This window comes from Neopelma chrysocephalum, unplaced genomic scaffold (assembly GCF_003984885.1).
Source record: "Neopelma chrysocephalum unplaced genomic scaffold, ASM398488v2 Primary Assembly neopelma1_141, whole genome shotgun sequence".
NCBI classification, from domain to species: domain Eukaryota; kingdom Metazoa; phylum Chordata; class Aves; order Passeriformes; family Pipridae; genus Neopelma; species Neopelma chrysocephalum.
In genome coordinates, this window is record NW_020897803.1 from 1,111,299 (window position 1) to 1,137,774 (window position 26,476).

The 26,476-nt window shown below is 46.8% G+C and overlaps 1 protein-coding gene across 3 annotated transcripts in view; it reads right to left on the minus strand.

Annotated features, from left to right (window-relative positions):
• Positions 1-26,476, minus strand: part of FAM168A (family with sequence similarity 168 member A) — a 76,083-nt gene that overhangs the window by 23,325 nt on the left and 26,282 nt on the right. For 2 of the 3 annotated variants that reach the window (XR_003536863.1, XM_027699858.1), the window contains exons 1-2: positions 21,997-22,125; positions 15,665-15,752 (exon numbers count right to left, since the gene is read on the minus strand). Coding sequence is in view for 2 of the 3 variants with exons in the window: in XM_027699858.1 (XP_027555659.1) it covers positions 15,665-15,752; positions 21,997-22,014 (106 nt within the window). In the remaining variant the exon portion in view is untranslated. Of the gene's footprint in view, positions 1-15,664; positions 15,753-21,996; positions 22,126-26,476 lie in introns of those variants that run through there. The other variant, XM_027699859.1, reaches the window with a different exon arrangement.

The following is a 26,476-nucleotide window of genomic DNA, read 5'->3' on the forward strand; positions in this document are numbered from 1 at the left end:
GGGGTAAAAAATCCATAAAGGGAAGGTTTGGAGAGGTAAAATCCATGAAGAGAAGGTTTGGAGGGGTAAAATCCATTACAGGAAGGTCTGAGGGATAAAATTCATACAGGGAAGGTTTGGAGGGGTAAAATCCATAACAGGAAAGTTTGAGGGGTAAAATCCATAACAGGAAAATTTGAGGGGTAAAATTCATACAGGAAAGGTTTGAGGGGTAAAATACATAAAGGGAAGGTTTGGAGGGGTAAAAAAATCCATAAAGGGAAGGTTTGGATGGGGTATAATTCACACAGGGAAGGTTTGGGGAGACAAAATCCCCCTCAGCTGCCCCAAAAAACCTCCTTTTATCACTCAGGCCTTTAACACACCGGCTAAATATTGATTCTAAAACATTCCTTTCCTTTTCCCAGCCTCAAATGGCTGCAATAAAAGCCATAAAAGCACCTTGGAGGAAACACTCCTGAGACTCATGTGCTTGTACATGAACCGAGCGTTCACTGCTGCCCAGGAGGGGTCACGAATCCCAAAAAAAAACATAAGGGAAAAAAGGAAAGAAAAGTAGGTCAAACAATTCCCATTCGCCGCAAAAGGACAAAGAGCTCTGCAGGTTTTTTTTATTACCTTATGCAATTGCTCCCAAATATGTGAGGCTTCCTTTTTATCTGATTCAAATCCCACGGGAGTAATCCCTGATTAAATTTCGGGGGTGTGAGATTTCATTAGGTGCCCAATTTGGAGCAGATTGGATAATGAAGTTCCGTCGTCCTTCGGAATTAAGGGGAAAAAAAAAAAATTAAAGCTGTGATTTTTTTTTTTTATCTCCCTTCCCCCATCCTGGAGATTATTGTGATCCATGGGAGGCATCCCTGTCTTACAGCTCCAGCTCTGCACACGACCTGGAGATTTCATGGAATGTTTTCTAAAAGATGGTGATTTCTCCCCACAAAAAAAAAAAATCTCTGGGGCTAATTCAGTGTTACCGTTTTTCTGTTGGAATGGGAAAAATGTTAACAGCTGAACAATTCCAGGAGGAGCCACCACCTTCCTCCATGGGAAAAGGCTCCATGTTGAGACAAAACAGGAAGTTTGGAGTTTTTAGATGGGATATTGGAAAGGATTCCTGGCTGTGAGGGTGGGGAGGCCCTGGCATAGTTTTCCCAGACAAGCTGTGGCTGCCCCTGGATCCCTGGAATTGTCCAAGGCCAGGCTGGAGCAACCTGGGATAGTGGAAGGTGGGTGGAATGAGATGAGCTTTAAGGTTCTTTCCAAACCAAACTAGTCTGTGACTCCATGGCCAAGCTCCACCACATCTTCATCCAAACTCAACTTCATCCAAACATTTTCCACATCCAAGTGCTCATCCCAGTCCCCTCCAGACTGTTTATCCTTGTGCAGTTCCACACACATTTTATCCATCTCCCCTTCCCTGCCTATCCTGGGTGCTTCCCCTGATCTCCTCCCCCATGGCAATGAACTTCTCCACCCACTTCACTGGATGTCTCAAGTCCAAGGGGCAGGAAATCCAATGACTCCAAGTATTCCAGAGCCAAATGTTGTTCCAACACCTGTTTATTTGCCTGGGTCAGGAGGGCACTTCCCATCACACTTCCATGTCCACGTGCAGGATGAATGGATGACATGGACCTGGAGCAGAACTGCCCCTCTCTGCCATCTCCCAGTGGTCACAGGGATTGGGAATGTCCTTGATGTTGGGAAAAAGGGAAACATCCCCCCCCTGCCTTCCAAAGCAGCCCAAGAGAGAATATCAGCCCAGTCACACCTCCTTTCCCAGGAATTCAGGAGGCAAATCCTTCTGGAAACCATAACCAGGCACATGAAGGATGAGAAAGTGACTGGGAACAGCCACCAGGGATTCCTGAAGCACAAATCCCACCCAACCACTTTGGGAATGTCTTCCCTAACGAGGCGCTGTTTACATCCCTGGGCACGGTCTCTCCAAGGATTAATGAATGGAAGGGGGGAAAACTGGCAGGATCATCAGCCTGGGAGGGTCCCTGGTGGTGGTTTGTAGTCAGGATATCACTCCCAAGGCTTGGGGCACACGAGGTGTGAGGGGAAGGCTGGGTTTGGAGACCTCAATCCCACCTCCACGGGAGGAGGAAAATGTGTCCGTGTTCTACCTGGAAGTGACAGCAAAAGCACCATCTGCAAAATTCAGCTCAGTCTTGGGAGAAACCACATCCCCAGGAAGGATGGAACTGGGGCCAGACAGGGGATGGGAATCTCCTTTCTTGCCTAAATTTTAACCTCGGTTGGATACGGTTCCAACTTGGAAGTTGGCTTTGTTTTGAAGGGCTCAGGGAATAAAGAGCTGCTCAACCTAAATTATTCCAGGACTTAATGTATTACCCAGAGTTTCTTCCATAGAATTATTTAATAATTCCTATTTCATCCTCTTTCTCTTCCTCTCCTGCACTTCAGATCCTGCTTCTCATGCCTCCCCTCCCCCAGAACGGTGTGTTTTCATTCCATATTTACAATTACAAGCCTGGCTTTGTTTATGTGAGATAACAGAGGCTATTTTCCACCTGGATTTGGATGCTCAGAGGTGTTGGATTCGTTCTGGGCACTGCTCTAAGTGGTGTCAGGGACCTTCTGTTCCCAGCAGTGACACTGGAATGAAGGACGTGGTGGAAGGAGAGCACGGAGCCCACGTGAGTTTGTAACAGGTGATAAATTAGGATGTGGGAACAGCTTTAATCATTCCTGTTGGAGCTCATTTAGCTTTTATGGCTCTTTTCTGGGGGCATTTCCACACCTCAGCTTCATTAAAAATGTAAATAAATTAATTAAAAAGGTAAATAAACCAGGGTGCAGGAATTAGACTGAGTGTCAATCACAGCCAGAGCTTCTGTATCCTTTGCTGAGCATTTATGGGAAAAGGCTGTCCTGGAACCAAGGACCCAAAACACCAACACAATTCCCCCAGGGAGTTGTTCCACATGTGCCAGAGAATTCCACAAACTGGAGCTTTAAGGCTTCAACATCAGAATAATTTTGCTCCCTGTCCAGGAGCTCTGGAAAATGAAGTGGGAATCCCGTAGTCTGGTAGGAAATAAAAACCCAGAGTGGAATGAGGATGTATTTAAATTAATCCTTTGGCAGGGGATAAAGGAATGAGAGGCAAAACACAGGGAGAAGAGTGAAACTCCAAACACGGACCTGCATCCTCATCCCTTCCCGTGGGATCCAGCTCCAAATGTTCCAGACACCCTCCTGTAATCACTGGGCACTTCCATGAAAAGATATCAGCCAGTTTAAATAGGGGGAAAGGCTCTTTGCCTGAGCTGACCCAGGCTCTGTGTCCTGGACACGGTGTTCCCTCTGCATCCCACAGGAATGATCCGACTGGTGCTGTGATGGCAACGATCCCTTGGCTCGGGGAGGATTTAATCCACAGCAGCACCACAACTCTATTGATTTATGGGAGAAAAGCAAACCCAGGGCAACTGTTGGATATGGATTAATAAGCAGAAGAGAGTGGGGAAAAAAACAACCCTGCCGGGAAAAGAGGAAATGAAAGGGAAATATCACCTGGACAAAGTTGGGGAATAAACAACATGAAAACCAACAAAAGCCACCAGTGATGGGTGTAAAATAACAGATATTGGGGAAAACAAGCCAAAAAAAGCTGGAGAGGGATTTTTGACAAGGATATGGAGAGACAGGACACAGGGGAATGGCTTCCCACTGCCAGAGGGCAGGGTTAGGTGGGATATTGGGAAGGTACACAATTCCCAAATGGTTTGGGTTGGAAGAGACCTTAAAGCCCATCCAGTTCCACAGGGACACCTTCCACTGTCCCAGGTTGTTCCAACCTGGCCTTGGACACTTCCAGGGATCCAGGGGCAGCCACAGCTTCTCTGGGAAAACTATGCCAGGGGCTCACCACCCTCCCAGCCAGGAATTCCTTCCCAATATCCCATCTATCCCTGCCCTCTGGCAGTGGGAAGCCATTCCCTGTGTCCTGTCCCTCCATCCCTTTTACCCAGTCCCTCTCCAGCTCTCCTGGAGCCCCTTTAGGCCCTGCCAGGGGCTCTCAGGTCTCCCTGGAGCCTTCCCTTCTCCAGGTGAACCCCCCCATCTCTCCCAGCCTGTCCCTGCACAGAGTCCATGGAATTTCTTCTCAGAGCCTGTCACTGCTGCTGGAAAACCCCACCTTCATCTCTCACATCCAGGACACTGACTGGCATGGAATACATCCATGATAGAAGGAATTAGGGGATTTCATATCAAAGAGCTTAAACCCAAATCCCAGAGCTCTGGGTGGGATTTAACATTGTCTTGGAAGGGACCTTAAAGATCCCCCAGTTCCAAGGGCAGGGACACCTTCCACTATCTCAGGTTGCTTCAAGCCCCATCCAACCTGGCCTTGGACACTTCCAGGGTCCTGCCATGGGGAGCAGAAGGATCCAGGTGGTCCATGAGCTCCAGGCTGGGAATTTTTAGGCTCTCAGCTCGTCCCACCCTTGACAGGCAGATGTTTTTGTAACAACCCAGGAGGGGAAGGGAGGGAACATCTGAGGCACCGGAGGAGGGTTTCCAGCTCTCAAGCAGAGGTCAATAAACAGGGCAGCTTCTCTCTTTGGGGTTTCAAACAGCTTGGCAGGATCCTTTTGGTGCTGGGAAATCAGGAGATGAAGAGATGACGCCAAAGAACATGAAAGTGGAGATCTGAGGAGCCTCAGCAGAATCAAAGAGTCCTCCCGAAGCGCCCGCGGTGGCTCAGAGGTTTTATAAACTGCACAAATCACCTCGTTTAGCTCCTTAAAACTTCAGGGCTTTACCTTCCCTCCAAACTTTCACCTCACCCCGTACCCGACCCTCCAAAGTGCCAAATCATGATTCCAGTTCCTACTCCCACCCTTTATTCCAGCTGGTGTGTCCCGGGAGCTGCTCCCGCTGGGTGTTTACGTGACCAACCCTCTCTCAGCTTCTTCCATGGAATTTTTCCCTTCCCAGTTCAAGGAATCACTTCTCTTTTTTTTTGCAGGAGAACATTACAGCTGCTTGGGGATCATCTCTTGGAATGAGATCTGTCTTCTGTGACCACACAGAACCTCTGGAACTCCAGCACCCGTTTTACTGGAGTGGGATAAAATCAACGTCCATTCGTTTTCCACGGCAGCAAAACCTTGCCTGGAGCAGCATTTCAGTGGCATTTTTAGGCCAAATTCCCAACATCCTGATTTTTCCACGAGTATTTTGTCTCCTGGGCATCTTTCTGCAGGTTGATTTTATTTATTTATTATTTTTCAATCAGCACAGAGAGCTGGGGGTGAGACCTTAGAGCCCCTTCCAGAGCCTAAAGGGGAAAGCTGGAGGGGGATTTTGGATGAGGGATGGAGGGACAGGACAAGTGGTCAAGGACACAGCAAAGCCAAGGGAGAGTTAAGACTGAGGATTTTTCCCAGGAATTTTGGGAAGAGGCACTGCAATCACTGCCAGAGCAATCAGCTGGATCTCAGGTGCTGCAGGAGATGCTCTCAAATTGTCTCATTTCCATAGGGAAGAAGGTCAGGAGGGATTAAGGAAGTAAATATATCACCTGATTAGGAGTTCAGGGCGTTCCAAGGACTTAGGCAGTGAATATTCAAGCAGGTCTTTGCTTTCCAAAGGTTTAGTCAATAAATGGAATATGTAGAAGTGATCTGGGCACAAAACTAAAGATCCCACCTTGTTCCGGGGTGAAAAGAGACATTTTAGTATCCCAATTGCCTTTTCCATTTCAATTTCCATACCACCTTTTCCATTTCAATTTCCATACTGCCTTTTCCACTTTACCTTGGGAAAATAAAGGTGGAGAAGAAGAAGATCCACAGGCAAGGAAGGGCAAACTGTGACCTCCCAGGCCACCACTCTCTGGCTGGGTTTTTCCAGAAGCTCAGGGCACTTCCTAATTATTCCTCTTAATTTGGGCAGCATTTAATTCCTGAATATCACCCTGCACTGCTTTAGCCTTGGGATGGACAACAGAGGTGTCCCTGCCCATGGGATGACCTTCAAAGGTCACTTCCAAGCCAAACTATTCCATGACCACAATTCTCAGCTGTTCCTCTCCCATCCCAGAAAATGAGCAGCTTTTTATTTCCCCCCTAATTGCCCATTTTTGGAAAACAAAGCACTGTCATGTTCAGCATCCCGAGGCAGGGCTGTGAATGGGAATGTGTTTGGGATGAGCCTCCTTTCCTGCCTCTGCCAGGTGACTCATCCCTCTGAATTTGGGAGGATGTGGAAATCCATTGAAAAAGCAGCAGCAGCTGCAAAACCTTTGAGTCCACAGATCCTGCAAACTTCGGGGGGGGAACAACAAAACCCCCACAAAAAATAAATCAAGGAACTCAGAGTGCAGAGCTCGGGATGCTGAATCTTCCCAGGATGCTGAATCTTCCCATCAAAGCCAAAAAACTTCCCGAAGAAAACTGTGAGGACAAAAAGGAAGGTTTGGGAATTGCAGGGACTAAAGGGAGTTTGGTTTGGGCATTAAGGAGAAAACAGGGCCAGGTTTGGAGGTGCTTCATTTCCACCCCATTCCCTGCTCTCTCTGTTCCCCTTGTCCTGTCCCTCCATCCCTTGTCCCCAGTCCCTCTCCAGCTCTCCTGGAGCCCCTTTAGCCCCTGGAAGGGGCTCTCAGCTCTCCCTGGAGCCTTCTCTTCTCCAGGAGAACCCCCCCAGCTCTCCCAGCCTGGCTCCAGAGCAAGAGAAGCTTCATATCCAACATCCCAAATCCTCTGGAAGCCCTGCTCCTTCCAAACCTGGCAACAGAGTCAGGAGAACTTTTTCCAGCAAAAATTCAAAACCTGCCAAAACATTGGAAAACTTCCTTAACTTCTGTCCACTGGACAAGGCTCTGAGCAACCTGATCCCAAGCTGGACTTGGGGAATTCCAGAGGTCCTTCCCAGTTGGAATTATTCAATGACTCTCCTTCAAATTTATGGGGCAAATTCAACTGGAAAAAATCTCCTGAGGATTGAACCTTCTGGACATTCCTTTGGACTCTGGTCCCGTTCCAGCGTTGAGGCAAAATGGAGCAGGATTATAAATAAACAGGAAAAGCATCCCAAAATATCCCTAAACCTGAGCATGCAGGTTCAGACCTTCTCAAGACAGAACTGAAGCTGGTTTTTCCATCCTCCCCAAAGAGATCCCAACCCTGGGACTACTGGGAAAGGCCAGGTTGGACAGGGCTTGGAGCAACCTGGGATAGTGGAAGGTGCCCCTGCCCATGAGCTTTAAGGTCCCTTCCAACACAAATTCCATGATTTTATGCAATTTAGCATCTCTCTTCCCTCTTTGTTCCCTTTAATTTTCTCATAAATTAAGGAAATTAAAAAAATTTGTGTTGAATTAAATAATTTGTCTTAAACTCCACCAGATTTTCTGGCAGCAAACGGGGTGTTTTGGGAAGAATAAATATCAATTATTATTCCCAAGGGACGGAATTGGGTTTATGTTTTAGGTTTAGTTGCCAAATTAAACACAGCCTCATTGTCACAGCCTGGAATGAAGAGGCAGGGAAAGAACTGGGATAAAATGGGGTGATCAGACACCCAAGCCCTGGGAAAGCTCCTGAAGCAGCTAAGGAATATTGGAGAAGGATTTTCCTAAACTAGGATAACTCCAGACTCTGCCTATTCAACACCCAACCTGGAAGAAAATTGGATTTATTTGCCCAGGAATCATTGCTTTCCCAAATCATCACAGCTGCAAAGATTCCTCTTTTTTGGTGCTCCATTTTCCTTGTTTTTCCCACACCTGGAATGTTTTTAAAGGATGAGGTGAATTCCCATCCTGGTGGTTAACAAAAATGGGATGTTTTGGGGTTTCTCAAAAGGGCTCTTTGAGGTGTCATTTCTGTTGATAAGTTTAATTCTGGAAGTGCTGCTCAGCAAGACTGAAATTCCGGGGTTTTTTTTTTCCCTGTACGAAAAGGGATTTCAATGAATCCACAGCCAAATGAATTTCGAAGCCCCAAAGATTTTCTTATTTCAAGAGCAACAAGAGTTAGAGGGGAAAAAAATCATCTGAAGGTCAAACATTCAACATGAAAATGCCAAGAAATTCCTGGTTCTGCCAGGAAAACACGTTGGATTGACCAGGAAAATGTGTTGGATTGACAGTGCAGGAAAGGAAAGGTTGGTATTTAGGAACTGGATCAGTATATTGGGGATGTGGGATGTGCATAATGCATGGAAACACATGGAGACATGGAAATACATGGAGACACAGGAACCTATGGATTTACAGCAGGAGCAGGAGCAAACAGAGAGATTTCTCTAAAAATAGGGAATAATAAAGGAATCCAACGTTGCCAAATCCTGTGGAGCTTGCACTGCTTGCCAGGGACATCAGGAGCTCTGCCATCCATCAAATCTCCCTGTTCCAGAGGGTGCCAAGTCCTCCTGCCTGGCCAGGGTGGAGATGGAAATGCAGGATGACATTCCCTGCTTTTTCAAGGTGACCAGCTCTGCATCTCCTTTGGGAAGCTGCCCTGAATGGCTGTGCCAGAAGCTTCAACATCCACATGGGAAAGCTGAATTCCTAAATACACAGGAGTTACACATTCCGAAATTCCTAAACACACACGAGTCTTCCAAGAGATGACATTCCTGTTTTTCCCTGTGCATGATCAAATTCCCTGTTTTGCAGCAGAAACCATTCCATCTGTCCCAGAAACTCACAGGATTCCTGGTTGTTGCAGCACCTCCCTTTGTTTCTTAAAACGCTTCAGGAAGCAAAGATTTTGGGATAAACTTCCCAGGAGAAGCTTCTCCAAGGCCAAAGCCGGGGCAGATGGATCCGAGCTGGTGCCAGATGGAGAAGCACCTGGACCACCTGGAGTGTCCATTAGCCAAGGAAGCCCCAGGGAATTCCAGGGATGGTTTAACTACTGGTTAATGTGGGAGCTGGAAGGCAAACAAAGGGACGAATCCATGGCAGGTGAGTCAGTGCCTGGCAGGATTTGATCCCGAGGTGGAATTCCCTTCCCTTGCTTCCCACCAGCCACACACCAGTTCCCTTCCAGGCTAGGACAGCCAGGACTTTTTTCCCATGAATTCAGGGGCCTTTCCCGGTTTAGGACACAAAATAGAAGCTCCAGGTGTTTCCATCCCTGGGTTTTTTTCCATCCTATCAGCGCTTCGGTTTGGCCGTGGAGTCTTTAAATTCCTTTTTTTTACCCCCACAGCCCGTTTTCCCTCCTTTGCTCCCCTCCAGCTGCTCCCTCAAGGCACTCCTGTGGAATTCTCCCCTCGTGGACGTCGGATCCGGGATGAATAAAGATGAGGCGGGAGCAGCTTTCCCATTAATTCCCAACTTTGGTTCTCATGACAACAGGTTACAACTCTCCCCATTGCCATGACAATCTCCTGCAGAATGGTTGAAATGCAGCTTCGAGTTATTTTTAGTTTGCCCTCTATTCCCATGGAGACCAACTTTTTCCTGGAAGTGTTTGATGCTTTGTGCTTGGAGCCTTTAATGAGCCTCGTGGAAGTCTGGGAGTCAGGAGAGGCAGAGGAGCTCCGAGGTCACCCCATCCCTCCCTGAGCCCTCACTTTGCCACGCTGCTTTGTTCTTCCTTCTTTTATTATTATTATTATTATTATCTTCTTCTCTTGTGTGATTTGTAACATTTACATTTCCTGGAGCGCTCCAACACTTGGATTCCTGGCACACGATCCAATTTTTTATTGTACTCTTTGCATATGACCCCGTTTTTTATTGTATTCTTTGCACATGCCTCTGTTTTTATTGGATTTTTGGCATTAAATTCTGCCTGAAAAGTTCAGCTCCTGCACAGGCTACCAGGGAAAAAATCCACAAGGAAAAAACTCTGGAAGAGCCTGAGCAGGACATTTAAAGTGGCAGTTTTTAGTTGCTGTGGGGACAGACTTTGAGGACTCATTGAATCCCATAAAAGAGTTTTTCCCAAGGGCCTGGAGTGCCAGGACAAGGGGGAATGGCTTCCCACTGCCAGAGGGCAGGGTTAGATGGGATATTGGGAAGGAATTCTTCCTTGGGAGGGTGGGGAGGGGCTGGGATGGAATTCCCAGAGAAACTGTGGCTGCCCCATCCCTGGAAGTGTCCAAGGCCAGGTTGGAGCAACCTGGGATAGTGGAAGGTGTCCCTGCCCATGGCAGGGGGAACTGGATGATCTTTAAGGTCCTTTCCCATCCAAACCATACTGTGATTCCCTGATTTTCCCTGTGTACCACAAAAGCAGGCTTTTCCCAGATGAAGGGTAACGGGAATTCCTGAGGCTGTTGCCAAACACACTCATCACAAAAACCCCTGGAGCTGGCAACTCCTGCAAGGAAATGAGCTCTTCTCCCCACCAGCAGGAATTCAGGGGTCGGGAAAGGCCCGGGGAGGGCGAGGGGAAGGGAAGGAAAAAAGCCTGGAACACTAAAGGGCCTTTCAGGCTCATTTATTCGAGCGGTGCCAACCAGGATTTTCTTCCTGCACTCCCAGCCAGGGCTTTGGGATCCCATAAATCATCTCTGGCCACAGAGACATTAAAATTCTCCCCCAGTCCTGCCTGAGATGAAATGAGGCCGAATGGCAGCGAGAGCAGCCGGAGGGAAGGGCAGGAGCAGGAAAAAATCAGGATAGAAATGGAGCTGCAGAGAAGCAACACCTGATTTTGGTGTCAGATGAGGCAAAATCTGCCACAAACAGATCTGGAAGGTCCCTTCCAAGCCTAACTATTCTGGGATTCTGTGATTAATAAGCCCAGCTTTGGGAAAGCTGATCCTCAGTAAATTAGAACTAAGTCCAGTAGAAAAATAGACTCGGTAATGAACAGATTACAGACCATGGAAAATAGATTCGGGACTAACAGATCTGGGACAAAGCAGGAAAAATAGACTCAGTTCTAACAGATCTGGGACAAAGCAGGGAAAATAGTCTCAGACTAACAGATCTGGGAGAAACAAGAGGAAATAGGCTCAGCACTAACAGATCTGGGAGAAACCAGGGAAAATAGGCTCAGTACTAATAAATCTGTACAAACCAGGGAAAATAGGCTCAGTTTTAACAGACCTGGGACAAACCAGGGAAAACAGACTCAGTTTTAAGAGATCTGGGACAAACCAGGGAAAATAGGCTCTGGACTAACAGATCTGGGAAAAACCAGGGAAAACAGGCTCAGTTCTAAGAGATCTGGGACAAACAAGGGGAAAATAGACTCTACTAACAGATCTGGGAGAAACCAGGGAAAACAGACTCAGGACTAACAGATCTGGGACAAACAAGAGGAAATAGTCTCAGACTAACAGATCTGGGACAAACCAGGGAAAACAGACTCAGTTCTAACAGATCTGGGACAAACCAGGGAAAATAGGCTCAGTTATAACAGACCTGGGACAAACCAGGGAAAACAGACTCAGTACTAGCAGAGCTGGGACAAACAAGGGGAAATAGGCTCAGCATTAACAGATCTGTGACAAACCAGGGAAAATAGGCTCAGTTCTAAGAGATCTGGGACAAAACAGGGAAAACAGGCTCAGTTCTAAGAGATCTGGGACAAACCAGGGAAAATAGTCTCAGTACTAACAGATCTACTACAAACCAGGGAAAACAGACTCAGTTCTAACAGATCTGGGACAAATCAGGGAAAACAGGCTCTGGACTAATAAATCTGTACCAACTGGGGAAAAAAACTCAGTTCTAACAGATCTGGGATAAACCAGGGAAAATAGGCTCAGTTCTAACAGATCTGGGATAAACCAGGGAAAATAGGCTCAGTACTAATAAATCTGTACAAACTAGGGAAAATAGGCTCAGTTCTAACAGATCTGGTAAAAAAGGGAGGGTGTGTGGGGGAAGGCAGCACATATTAAGGGTGGAGCATCACTGAGGGATTTAGGAATTGCTGGTGGGTCTCTGCCGGGACAAACTGGACATCCAGGGATAGTTCTGGGGAGGGAGGATGGAATTACAGGTGGAGGGATCATGTTAAGGAGCTTTTCCAACCCCTGGGATGCTGAGAGGGCCAATTTGACTTCCTGCATGGAACCTTCTCATTGTTCAGGAGCAAAGTAAAAGGAATATCCAGGAAAACACATGGAAGTACAGGGAACACGAAGAAAAAGAAGGTTTAAATGATGGAAAACATGGCTAAACGAAAGGAAAATAGGATGGCTCAGAAACACCCTAAAAATGAACAAAGCCACTAAAACCCCAGTTTCATTCTGTGATCTGGAGAGACTGAGAAAAAAAAAGACAATAAAAAACCCCTTCAGTCACCAATTTTAATCCTGAATCCACATTTTCAAAGCCAAAATCACCGGTTAGAATTTGCTGAGTGCAAGGGAAGGGAAGAGCTTTGGTGGGGCTGATGCTTCAAATAGAAATAAAAATAAAATTATGGAAATAAAAATGAAAATAAAAATGAAAATTAAAACGAAAATAAAAATTAAAAGCATGTTTCCAAGGCCATCTTTTTGGTGTTTTCCCCCCACACCTATGCTTTTTTCTCTTCTCTGCCCTCACCACAGGGACAAAACAAGGGGGGAGGGATGTTTCCCAGTGTTTCTCTGGAGCTCCTTGGAAGGTTGATGTCGACTGAACCGATCTCCAAACCAGTTCATGAATTATTTGGGGATCACAGAATCATGAAGGCAGGAAAAGATCTGGAAAAGCATCAAGTCCAACCCTTCTCCCAGCCCTTCCAAGGCCACCACTCACCCATGTCCCCAAGTGCCACATCCACAGGGATTTTGAACAGTTCCAGGGATGGGGATTCCGCCCCTAATCGGACCCCAAACCCCTCTGCCTCCTTCTCCACCCCAAAAACCCTCTAATTCCTTATAAATTTGATAGTTAGAAGCCAGGCAGTTAATTTTAAATATGGATTTAGCAGAATTTAAGGGAATTTATTGACCTTCATGTTGCAGGTTTTACAGGAATCTCAAAGGATTCACCTTGGACTTTTTAGCACATTTTTAGCATTTCTGTGATTCCATGATTCCACAAGTTGTTTGGAAGTTTCCCAGTACAGAAATCCCACATTTAAACATAAAAAACAAGAGTCTCCACAGGTCACAGCTCGTTCATCTCCCATTTCCAGGAGGATTTCCCTGTCTGCTCCACACACAGCAATTAATAAACACAGAGAAATGCCAGAGGGAAAATATTCACTGTATCCACTTCATCCATTTTTAATCCCCCTGAAATCAATTCAGTGCCCTGAAAATTCCTGTTTTACACAACTGGTAAGCAATGGATCCCCTAATTAAATATCCCAATCCATGGAAAGGGGGGGACATGCAGGAAGATCTTAGAAGGAGAAGGAAAAGGAAGGAGGGAGAAGCCCAATCCAAACTGCTTTGGTATCAAAGCCTCACATTCCTCAGTGCTCCCCAAAAATGTGATCAGGAATACCAAAAAGAACAGGAAAAAAAGGCAAGTTTATCCTCTTTCCATAAAGCAGAACTTGGAAAGAGCTGATCTCTATCAAAGCCCAGATTTTCCAGGGAATAACACAGCCCAATTTGAATTTAAAGTCAATAAAAAGGCTGAAATCCTGCTTGGAATTCTCTGTGTCCCACAAAGGAGGGTTAAAAGGAGGATTTCTACCAGGGAAGCTGTGGCTGTCCCATCCCTGGGAGTGTCCAAGGCCAAGTTGGAGCAACCTGGGATAGTGGAAGGTGTCCCTGCCCATGGCAGGGGGTGAGATTGGATGAGCTTTAAGGTCTCTTCCCACTGAAACCATCCCGGAATTCCATGAGCATCCCTCCCAGGCTGGGAAGTGCAGCAGGACTGGAGGGATGTCGTGCCCTGGAGCGACACAAACCCCCTGGAGATTTCCCGCCCGGCTTCGCATCTTTGGGCTCCTGGATTTGATTCCCAGTTATTATTCAGCAATAAGGAACACGGAGTCAGTCAGGCCCTGAATTCCAGCAGCTCATCAGCATATTAATGAGCTCCTGGGAGGGAAAGGATCCCAGCGGGAGGGAGAACAAACACTGCTGGAATCAAACAAGGAGAGGTTGGATTCCTCACCCCTGATTCCACACCAACAGGCTGATCCATCCACAGCACTGCTGCTTTCCTGGAGTGCATGCAGGAAAACGGGAAGGGGAACATTCCAAAGGAAAACCAGGTGGTTCAGCAGCTCAGATTTTGTTGGGGGGGGGAAGGAATTCTACCAAGCCTTAAATCCAATTAAAAATCAGCCTCAATTCAAACAACAGCTTCCCAATTCTGCCTCTATTTCACCAAATAACTCTGATTTAAAACCTCCTGGTTTAAACTTGATTTTTATTTCCTCTAATGATCCACCTAAGCCAGCCCACACTTCAAAAATTCTTTAGGAAATCACTGTCCTTCGAGGAAGATCAGAATGGGAAAATGAAGGATGTGAATAAAGGGATGGTGCTCCAAGTCCTTGGGTCTGTGCCAAGGATTCCCCATTCTTCCTAAGACAAGGATTTCCCAGTTTCCCCAACAGCCAATTTGGCACAAAAACTTGTATTATTTCTCTTGGATTAGATCTCTCTTCCCCCCCACCCCCAGGTTTGGAAAACAGCAAAGAAATGAGAACGAGAAGAAAATCAGATTCAAACTGATCCTTTCAGCCAAAAGCAATCACAGAAAAAAAAATAAATATTAAATACTTGAAAATATTCACATAAAACTGAAAAAAACCCACATATTCAAGCTGCCAGTCTCCTGATTGCCATCCTTGTTTTCTTTCTGCCTGTATCCCACTGGAGTTTTATTCCACAGCTCTTCCCATAAGTTCTGAGCCCACCCTCAGGAGTTGCCTCTTTTCTGTACAGAGGTTAAAATTTCAATTTTCTCCTCCTCCTTTGCTGTAGAACTTTATATTTCCTGAAATATTCCAACTAATTCAGACTTAAAAGGTTCTGTTCCCGGGAATATTCCGTACACAAAGGAGCTGAGAGTGTCTGATGCTCACTTCCATTTCCTCCTCCACAAAAGCACATTCCCAAGCAATTCCACACATCAGGGGGAAGTCAACACACCCAACAGGCCCCACAAATATAAAGTCTTGACACAACATGACACCCAAGACCTAATTACATCCAAAATGGGAGAAGAAGGAGTTTTCCAAGGCTGGTTTTGGAAGGTGCTCTTAAGATGAGAGCAAAATCCACGGGGAAAACCACTGAGAAACCAAGTTTTTCCACCTAAATTCTTTCCACATCAGAACCCTTCAGCTGCAGAATTATGGGAAACACCTTTCAGTGCCTCGTTGGAGTATTAAAAGTGACACTTTTAGACAACAGGAGATCCTGGGGGATCCTCACTTCCCAGCTGGATTATTCCAGCACATGCATGGGAAGCTCAGCTCAGCTCTGGAGGGAAGTTGAGCCCAGCTCCAGAGCCAAGCCCAGCTCAGCTCCACACACAAAGCTCCCACTGACCCTCCCAGCAACTTCTTGCCCGTTTTGTTTATCCAAAGAAACCCCCTTTTGATCCTTTTCCTTAGGATTTCCAGGGCATCCTCCTATGGATTCAACTCTCCTCACTACTCACTGCGCTGACATCACTGGAAGGTTTTCCTTGTGAATCCCATTCCCTGATGAATCCCTCTTTATCCCATCACTCCTGAATGACCACCTGCTCCCCCAGTGGGACATGGACACTCAGGAAGGAGCCAGGGAACACCAGTCCTACCTGTGTATGCCATGTTCTTCGGGTTTCCATAGGGAGCCCCCGGTTGGACGGGGCTGTAAACAGGATTCATGGTGGAAGACCAGGAACTCTGGGAACAAAAGAAAAGCAGAATTGAGATGTCGGCTCCAAACATCCCCCTGTTAGAATTCCAGACACAGAGAGCTGGGAAGGGAAGGATTTAAAACCAGACATCACAACCAGAGAGATATTTAATAATTCAGGGCTTGGATCTCTCCGTTAATTCCCAGAAATTCTCCAGCGCTGTGTGTTCTGCCTACAAATGGAGCAGATGGATCTGACACATCCCTGCTCCAGGGGGGCTCAGGATTCATGACCCCACTTCCAGCTGCAACAAAGAGGAGAAGCCACCAGTCAGACCAGGAATCCTCCCCCTTGGAAGAGGGAAAAGTTCTTGGGTGATGAAACCAACCCCAACCGAGCCCCGACCTTTGGGGAATCAGGAGATCAAAGCCCCTCTGCAAAGATTTGTGAGCTTGGAGTGGGAAAACCTGGAGGTCAAGGCCTGGCTCCTGTGCAGGGCATCCAGTGCCACCCGGCCCTCTCCCAGACAGGGACATGGAATCAAGATCTTCCGTGAGCCAGGAGATTCCAAGAGCCCTCGCATTCCTCTCCGCGATAAACGCGGTGGAGCCGGGTCAGCTCTCTGGGAGTTTTCTACAAAGGAAAGCCAAGGAACTTGGGAATTTGCGTCTCCCAAGTGTCAGTTAAGCAAGTGGCTCAGTTAATTATCTTAATGAAGCACATTCTCAGTCGTGATTAAGGGGAAAATCAGTCATTAAGCTCTATTAGGCAGCGCATTTGTCTGCACGGTTATCCAGTGACGATCTCACGCCAGACCCAAAACCATCCTGCCTTCCCAATCTGGGGGGTTTTGTTCCAATGTGCTGTTTTCCAGGTCATAAATAACCCCCTCCTTCCCAACCGAGTGTCTGGTGATGGATGCACAGTTTGGTGGATCATTAACTCCTCCTGCTTTACCTCCAATCATAAACAAGTCCAACGGTGAACGGCAGCACCGACCGACTTGACAACAATTAGTGCTTAATTAATTAGCTGTCCCTCCACCCCCCAGCTGGCACAGGAGGAGCAGTTCTGAAAGCCAAGGAAATCAGGGCTATAAAGCAAAGCCACAGGGACGCAGGGATTGCCATCAGGGGCCTCACGGAGCGTTCAGATCACCAGGAAAATCAGTGTAAAACTTTACGTCCGTGGAATGTTTGGGCTCGGGATTGACATTCCAGCAGAAGGGTTTGATGGCCCTTGTCCAAAGTCCCCTTCCCTGGGGAGCCTGTTCCAACATCTATGAATAAAACGAAATAAAATAAAATAAAATAAAACAAAATAATAAACCTGGCACCCCAAATCCAGGAAGTTCCTGAAGTTATTCTCATTATCTTCTCAAAATAAGGGAGTAAAATATTTACAAACAGAGTCCTAATGCGAAATAAATCTATTTTCCAGGGGTTTTAAAGCAGTGACACGGACAGGTGAGTCCTTGTGTCAAGGTGACCTTCCCTTTCCCCTCCCACTGCATTGTCCTTGTGAAAGTGGGATGGAAATGCTTTTGGGAGCCCCTTCGGGAAAAGAGCAGGATTTTCTCTGAGTGCCAAAAGATCCCTCATCTCCCACCAGGCAGCAGAGAACCAACATGAGGAGTGGGAACAAAGAGAGAAGGCAAAGCAAAAAAGCAACGTTTCCTCCCTGACCTGTCGGCCCTCAACATTCATGTTATGCAAATCACATGCAAATCACATCCAGCCAAAGTCTCCTTGAACATGAAAAGGCCTCCTGACCTTGCACTGCATCCAAATCCCAATAATTTCCTGACAACTTTTCAGGGAAGTCCTTTGAAGCCTGACTCTCACTTGGGATCCATGAACAGTAATTAAATTAACTCCCATTTCAGCTGCTAAAGGTTCATTCAGGAGGTTCCAGGGCTCTATCCCACCTTTTCCCCAAAAAAAGGCTGCTGTGAGCTCAGGAATTTGTAACACAAGGGGGTTCCCCCTCAATTAACAGCTCCTGCTTTAATTACTCCTTTATTTTGGCTACACCAGAACCAAAAGTTGATTGGACACGTTTCACATGGAACAAAACATTTGATTTGCTACAGAAATAGAACAGGAATTCTAATGGAAAACAAGAATCCTGGAATGGTTTGGGTTGGGAGGGACCATAAAGCTCATCCAGTTCCATGGGCAGGGACACCTTCCACTATCCCAGGTTGCTCCAATCTGGCCTGGAAGCAGTTCCCCTGCAAGAAATTCCAGACTGAGGAAAACCCAAGGATGTTGGCAGAGCTGGTCTTATATTGGCTTGTTTCCTCTTTCCACAGATGGATCCCGTGCTGTGAATTCCCAGCTTTTCCTCTGCAGGATGACGGGTTTCACCCCCAGGCGACCCACAAACACATGGATTTCTTCAAAGCTCCCTGTGTGTCCAACTCTGCTCTCAGCAGTTCCCAAGCAGCTTCCTTGATATATTCCCTATTAATTCCTTTCACTGCAAGCCTTGCTGATGTTCCCTTTGGAAGTGATCCCTGCTGGAATCTTGTACTCCCGACTGAGCCGCGTCCTGCTCCAGCTGATCATCTCCTTTCCTTTATCTCCACAACCCTAATTCCTTGTGTTTTGCTGGAAAGACCTCCAGGAACACAAGACACTTCTCTCTGCTCCTTTCTTTCCCCAAATGATGGATTGAGAGGCTCTGGTTGGCCATTGGGAAAAGCCCTTTGGAGAGGTGGGCACTGCGTTGCTGCACCAGGTTCACCAGGGATTTGCTGGATGGAACTGTTTTCCAAGGTTTGGGATATTCCTAATGGCCTCCAGCCAGGAGTTTCCTTCTGGTGGGACACCAGAAGCCTCGGAGGGGTGGGAGGGCAGCGCTCCCACTTTTCCATTCATGGATATCTCATACTCAGTCAGAGAAATGAGGTTGTGATGCCTCATCACCCTCACAGCCAAGAATTCCTTCCCAGTATCCCATCTAACCCTGCCCTCTGGCACTGGGAAGCCATTCCCCCTTGTCCTGCCCCTCCAGCCCCCTGGGAGAAACTCCTTTATGGGATTCCATGAGCGTCTACAAGGACTTGAAGTAGGAATGCAATGAATTCACAAGTTTGGTTTTACTTGGAAAATAAACTCGACATTCCCAGATGATGTTTTGGGAAATACTGGGTGGCATGTTTGGGTTTTTTCCCTTTACAAAATAACAGAGTTCCTTGTTTAATTCAGTTTTAGGAGCTGATTCCAACAGCAAGGAAGAACTAAGAAGGAATTAAATCCATAATAAGCAGGTCAAGGTGTAAGACAGGACCTAGGCCGGATGCTTGTCCTCTGGAAAACCAGTCCTAAGATGTTGCACAACGGCCCAGGGAACAGAGGGAAAGCCCAGGGCAGGACCTGGGTGATCCCACAGGAATTGCCAGGCAACAGGAGGGGAAAAAAATGTCCCTGATGGCAAGAAAAGGAGAGGAATTGTGAGAGAGCCTGGGAATACACATCCAGAAAGAAAAAGGAAAATGCTTCCCAAGCCCCCTCTTTCTTCCTTTAGGTTCTTTTTTCTCCAATAAAACTTTTTGAAATCAGTATAAAATATTCTAGTTATTCCTTTTCAATGAATAACATGTACTGAATCAAATTTAAGTTGATAATTTTATATTTAATTCCTTTAATTACAGACGTGCATTTGAACAGGACGGGGTGGGAATATGGAAGTCAGAGCACAGGGAATGACATCCCATAAACATAATATACATTTCTCCATAGAAATTTCCCAGGGCACAACCATCCCTGCATTACTGGGATCATGCCTTCCCAGTATTCCTCATTGGCATTACTGGGAACGTGTTATCCCACCAGTATCCTTCACTGGCATTCCTGGGAATGTGCCTGGAGCTCTCCTTTTTTATTTGCTGCCAAATACCTGTTACTGCCTGGAAAGAGAAGGAAAAGTCTGATCCCAAAGGAGAGGAATGTCATTGTGGAATCCTATCCTGCATTTCCACAAAACACAAGCAAAATATTATTTTTAGGAAAAGGTTTTTTTCTCCCAGAGGGAGCACTGGAACAGGCTCCCTAAGGAAGTGGCCACTTCCAAAGCTGCCAGAGCTCAAGGAGCACATGGTGAGACTGTTGGGATGTCCTGGAGCTGGACTTTGATCCTTGTGGGTCCCTCCCAACCCTGGAAATCCCTGGATTCTACGATCTGCTGAGGCAGCCGTGTGGGAGCAGAGCAGAATTCCCATCTCCTCCATAGCTACATTCCCGAGCTCCTGAGTGACCCAGGACTTGTAATCCCCTTCTGCTGGAGCATGGTGGAAACAAATGCTAATCCTCCTGATTTGCAATTCCCAGCTGATCCCGAAAATCTTCTGCAGACACTGGATGGGGGAATAGAAAAGGGAGCAGAGACAGAACAGCAGTGACGAGGCCAAGCCAAAAAACCTCCTCGGCCCCTGACAGCTGGAAAACATCACGGGATCAAAAATCCTGGGATCAATAGGAAAGCCATAAGAACTGAAGAATGCTCCTTGAGGAATTGGATTAGGAAGGAAGAGGGAGAAATTCCAGAGGCGGAGGGAAATGTAAAAGCAGCAAGTGCATCTCCGAGCCCAAAGCCAGGAGCAGAGGCTGAGTCACAGCAGCTATATTTGGAATAAATCCAGAAGAATCATTCCTAAAATAGGTGAACTAAACCCTAAGAAGGAGAAGAAGGAAATTCCATCCTGAATATAAAGTGAAAAACCTCCTCTTGCAGAGTTCAACGTGGTAAGGAAAGCTCTGGGCTCCCCAGCATCCCAAGGGAATGAAACACCGAGGGAGCTGAAGGGGACCTTTGTTAAACATAATCCTGGAATTACAAAGGAGCCACAGGAAAACACGGCTCCATTTCCAGCCTTGATAATCCCGTACTTAACACTCTCTGTCCCTTGGAAAGAAAAAACCACCCCTGTTTTGTTGGGGTTTGAAGGCTGGGGAGTGTTTACCCACAGACCAAAGCCAGGCTCCAGCCAAACAGCGGGAACAGCAGGAACTCCGGGGGTTCCCTTTCCCAGGGATGATGAGACTGGGAGAGGATGTGCAGCTCTGGAAAGGTTTGGGAACTCTCAGTATTCCCAAAAAGAAGGGGGCTCATACCTCCAGCAGCTCTGCCTTGCAGGGGTGGCTTTTTTAGCAGAGTCAGCCCACGGATCATCTCCTGCCAAGCTCCTTCCCTGATGTTCTCCGGGTACATCCCGCTCCGGATCCGGAGCCAACCACCCCATTATGTGGCTGTTAATTAGGGCTCCGTGTCACCCCTGAGCAATTAAACATCTTCTCCTGCTCTGGCTTTGTTCAATTGAGGTCTACACCCACATCCCGCTTCCCAGGAAAGAGCTGGAAGTTGTGCTGCAGCCGGGCTGGGTTTAGCTCCCCCCGACCAGGATTTTGGGGGGATCTGCTGGTCCATATCCTACATATCCTACACATATTCCTGATACAGGCTGGAGACTCCACCTGGGGCTGTGTAATCTCCTGACAGACCCATCACTCACCAATCCAAAGAAACCAACTTCCAGAGGTTTCAGGTGCATCCAAAGCTGCTCCCTATAATTAAACCACCCCAGATTCCTGAACTATGCCATGAATTCTATACAGGGGAAAACCTACGTGATAAATCAGGAATACAGATCCCTGTATCCGGTTAGAATTATCCCAGAGGCAGAGCCTTGCTGGGACCCTTTGGAGCTCCAGGTACATCCCTAAGGATTTGCTGTGGCACCTTTCCAAGTGCTCTTAATATCCCCTGAAAACAGCTTCCCCAGCACGGAATCAGAGGGACCTCTGGGAATCAACTCGGATTCCTCAGGAGATAACTCCATATTTTAACCACAGAAACAAAGTCCTTGGTTGTCCTTCGACCAAATCATGGATCTTTTTCCATCCCCAGAAAGCAAATGTGATCTGACAGTTCCCTTTCCAAAGGTTACCTGGAACACAGAGCTGGGAATTATTCTGGGAGAGGGATTTAACACTGGTCCAACTTCCCCCAGGTTTCCTTCACAATTCCCTCCCCAGCCAAGGGCAGCAAATTGGAATCGGCTCCACATCCCTGTGGGATAATGGCCTAACAGAAGTGGGAATTATTTCCTTATATTAGGAGAAAACAGCCCCCAAATAGACAAAGAGGTGGAATTGCTCATTTCCAAGTGTTTCTGGATGAGTGGGAAAAGGGGGGAAAAAGATGTTCCCTGAAATGCATCTGAAATCCATCTCCTACATCCCAAAATCAAACCAACCGCCACCAAAAGCCTCATGTGTTGTTCCTACCTCGGGAATATTGGACATTCCCTGGTTTATTTGGGATTTTTTCAGTAGCAAGAGCTGTCTTTACCAGGAGGACTCCGAGGACCGAGTCAGCCACGCAGGAATTCTGCAAACAAACAGCGCTTCAGGTCTTCCCTGCCAAGGGAAAAAGCTGATTTGGGACAGGGAAAAACTGCCACTGAAGATGTTTCCAAGGGCTTGGCTTGGGATGACACGCTCCTGTTTTTCTGACCTCACTTGTCTTGTCAGAACAATTTTTCTGAGCAATATTTTAGAACCTCCCGTGCCCAAAAAATCCGGATTTTTTTTTTAAATCAACATTAGCAGTCAATTCCCACCCGGCATTCAGCTGGAATCCTGCAGACACAAAACCTTCCCGAAAAAAAAAGTCGTTTTTTTCCCTTCCAACGAACGATTTTAAGGAATTTTTTTGGCTCTTCAAGTTGTCTTTTTGTTGGAGGCAAAAGAACAGACACGTTTCTTTTTGTGCACAACTTCCCAGGCTTGTTAATTAGCTCTTATTGCCAGATAAAAGTGGAATTCCTCGTGCCACAAATGGAACCATCCGCAGTTGGGGTGACTGGGGAAGGGAATTCAAGGATGACCTTGTGTTTTCCACTTGCAGGAGAATCCATGGGTTGTTCTATCTGGAGTGATTTTGACACTTTATATGAAAAAATGGGAAATAAATACACATAAGGAACCCAACTCCAGAATGAGGGAGAACTTTGGGCACAAAGAATGGGTGATTTTGCTCCACTTCCAATTTGTCTTCAGTTTTCCCAACGTTTTTGTGGCCACCCTCCTCTTCACTACACAATCACACCACATCCAAGGCTGAACAGGATCCTAATGATTCCATCATCAGTGAACTTCCCAGCAGAACACTTCCCAAGAAAGGAAAGGTCAAAACCTGCCGTGAGCAGAAGGAAAATTCCAAAGGAGCGGGAAACTCAATTTTTAGCTTTCCCTACTCCCAAAGTCCAGCTTTTCAGGATCCACTCCCGCATGGAAAAGCTGCCCAACGTGGGCTCAAGGAAAGGCTGTTCAGTGACTGGAAATAAAGTGGAAAAGTTCAAGGCCACCCATTCCCAAAGTGGATGTGGGATTTCACCCCATTCCCAAATTGTCTGTGGGATTTCACCCCATTCCCAAATTACCTGTGGGACTTCACCCACGGAGCAAAGGCTTTGAGGAGGACCCTGTGGGATGAAAAGGAGAAAGAGGGAACCCTCAACCTTGAGGGAGCACGTGGGAAAGCGGGAATAAACTCCCTGGAATGCCCATGTCTAGACAGTGCCGACGTCTTTGTGCTTGGGAAGAGGGATTAGGATGGAAGTCTGGCTGTGCTGCCCTTTGGGGGATATGAAACCAGGAGACACTTTGGGCCCTGCTCCAGGAACCACTTGATCAGGAAGGAGCTGAAGCAAAGGAGGTTTGGGAGAGGGAGAGGGAGGGTTGTGCCGAGCGGTCACAGCAATTAACGGAGCGGGGCCGACGGGGAGGGAAAAACCACCGGAATAAAGCCCGGGAGAAAGGAATTCTGAGAGCAGGTCAAGGCTCCCGAGGGGATCACCCTTCCAGCTGGAGACTTAACACCACAGACAGGCTTGGAAAAGCTGAGCAGGGAGATTGTGCTGATCCCACGGTGACCCCGGAGCGTCGGGATGCTCAGGCACAAGCCAAGGATTAAAAGGGAATGTTAAACGGGATCAGCACCGGCTGAACTAAGAGGTGCCTTCTCCTTCTTCCCTTCCTTTTTGGGGCTTTAAACTCTTGCCAAGAAGCAAATTTCGCAGAGGTGACAAATTCCCATTAATTTCCAACTGATGCCCCAACAAGAAATCAGGGTTATCTTATGGAAGTCAGTCATTTTATATTAAAGTATATTTAAATGCTATAAATGTATTAAAATACAGCTATATTAAGTATAGATATATAAATACATTGAAATAATATCAGTATGTTGGATATAAATATATTAAAATAGTATAAAATATTAAAATAGTATAAATATATTAAAATAGTATCAATATATTAAAATAGTATAAAAATAGTAAGTATAAATATTTAAAAGCAAGGAATTTTCCACAGGGTTGGAAAAAGGCAGCAGCTCAAGAGCAAATGCCTTTGGAAAGACAAATCACCGTGGAAGACGTCGGAGCATCATCACACACATCCCAAATATTCAGGCTGGTTGTTGAGCCAAGGAACTTCCATGTTTTCCCCCATTCCTTCTCATCTAAGGACCCCAAATCTGACGTCCAGCAGCGGGAAATGTGGAGATTTCCATGTGCAGGTGGAGATTGGAATGGTGGGTCATCATCCCATGGTCAGGTGTTCCAACCCCCACTGCCAAAGGGAAGGAAGGAAGAGCTGGAGGATCCAACTGCTGGCTCCTTAATGGCAAGTTGGGATGGAAACCCAATCCAACATCCTTTTTTTGGAGCAGTTAAAGTCATAATATCCAAGAGAAAAGGAGACTTTACAGAGACAGAAGGAAATCTTAATTCCCAAACCAACCAAATTATCCAAATGATACCAATGGAATTATTTTTTTTCCAGTCAGGTATAATTCTGGAAGGTCCAATTAAAAAAAAAAACAAAACACCTTAGAGTAGGATTTGCATTTCAATTAATTTCCAGTCTTTTTGTGTGGAGAATCCGTGGCCAGAACTTGGGACTACAGGAATTGGGACTACAAAAAATGTGGGAATTCCAAGGATAAAACACAGTATTCCAAGATTTTGGGGTTTTTTTCCTATTGGCCTGTAGAGGAAAAATCAAAACCTCAGTGGCACCACCAGGCTCTTGGTGCTGCCAAACAACAGGACAACGGGAAGAAACTGGAACACGGGAAGTTCCACCTGAACGTGAGGAAGAACTTCCCTGTGAGGGCGACAGAGCACTTGGAAGAGGCTGCCCAGAGAAGTTTTGGAGTCTCCTTCCCTGGGAATATTCCCAACCCTGAAGTAGCTGCTCTCGAGGATCCTGCTTGAGCAGGGAGGTTGGGCTGGATGACCTTCGGTGGCCCAAATTTTGGGATTCTGGGATTCACATGTCGCTGAAACAGGCAAATCCGAGGCTCCTGGAATATTCTCCTTTGTGAGGTTCACAACAAACCCTCTGGACACCGTTCCTGTGAATCCCACCCCACCAAGTTATGGCTTCCACATGCTCAAAAAAGGACATTATTAAAACCCCGGCCGAGTTCGGCCGATTGCTTCACAACTTTATTGCTTATAATTGGCTCTTGCTCTTCGAAATTCCAATAATCCAATCCAGCCCTGAGAAAGGCAGGGATACAGAGCCTCTAACGAGCTTAGGGAAAAATCAAAGGGTGGAATCAAAAGCTGGCTCACACCAACTCTGTTCCCTGTGAACTCAAACGAGACTAATTAAGGCTTTTCATGGCACTTTCCCCCCTTTTGGCCCCGTAAATCGGAACACGGAGCTCTTCTGAGGGAACAAAGGAATGTGGGGAAGGTGCAGCTCATTAAGCAAACCCCCAAATTCAAAATGCACTTAATCACAACCAGGTATTTCCAGCAGCACTGTGCTCCAGGAGCCGGGTAATCCACGGGGAATATTCGTCCCTCCACACAAACGAGGCTGGCACGGCGGGAAGAGGTGGGAAATTATCCATCTGGGATAATGGGAGAAGGGACGTGGAGCAAACACTGCAGGGAGGAGCTATGGAAAGTGTAGGGAACAGGGGGATGTTCCCCCATAGTGCCACGTCCCATCCCTGGAAGTGTTCCAGGCCACGCTGGAAAAAAAAAGCTTCACTTCAACCCCGGATTTGGAGCATTCCCAGCCCAGGGAAGATCCCACCAAACTGGCACAAACGATCCCGAGAACTAAAAATCAGAAATTTTCCGTCTGAGTTTGGAATCCTGGAGGAGCAAAAGCGTAAAGTCCAGGCCCGGTTCCAAATTCCACAGTGGATAAACCCCAGCCTAATGTAAAAGAGCATCACAGAATGTTTACATCAAACCAAACCAGGAGGGAGATAAGAGAGGTATTTTTGGATACATGTGGATTTTACACACAAACACACCAGGATTAACTGTTGAATTGCTGGAATTTCTCTTGGGATGTGGGTGAGTGGGACACTTCCTGGGAGTTTAGGCCAATTCCTTCCACCTTGTGATTTCTGAATGAAATCACCATCCTGAGGCTAAAAAGGGGAGGTTCAACCCCCAAATAAAGATCCCCAAAAATTAAATATCTGAAGTGGCCGGTGGAGATTCCCAGCAGGACAATCACAGCCTGGAGAGCAATCCCGATCTCCTTGGGGATGCCAACCAGGAGCTGGTCAGCCAGGTCCTCCACACTCCAACAGTTCCACTCTTGAGGTCTCCAGGGACCAAAGTGGGAGCTCAGACACCCAAAGCTTGAACCTAAATTCCTTAATCTGGAGCTGAACTGGACCAGGAGCCCCTGGACCAGGAGCTTTCTCCTGCAAAGCCACCACTTCCCA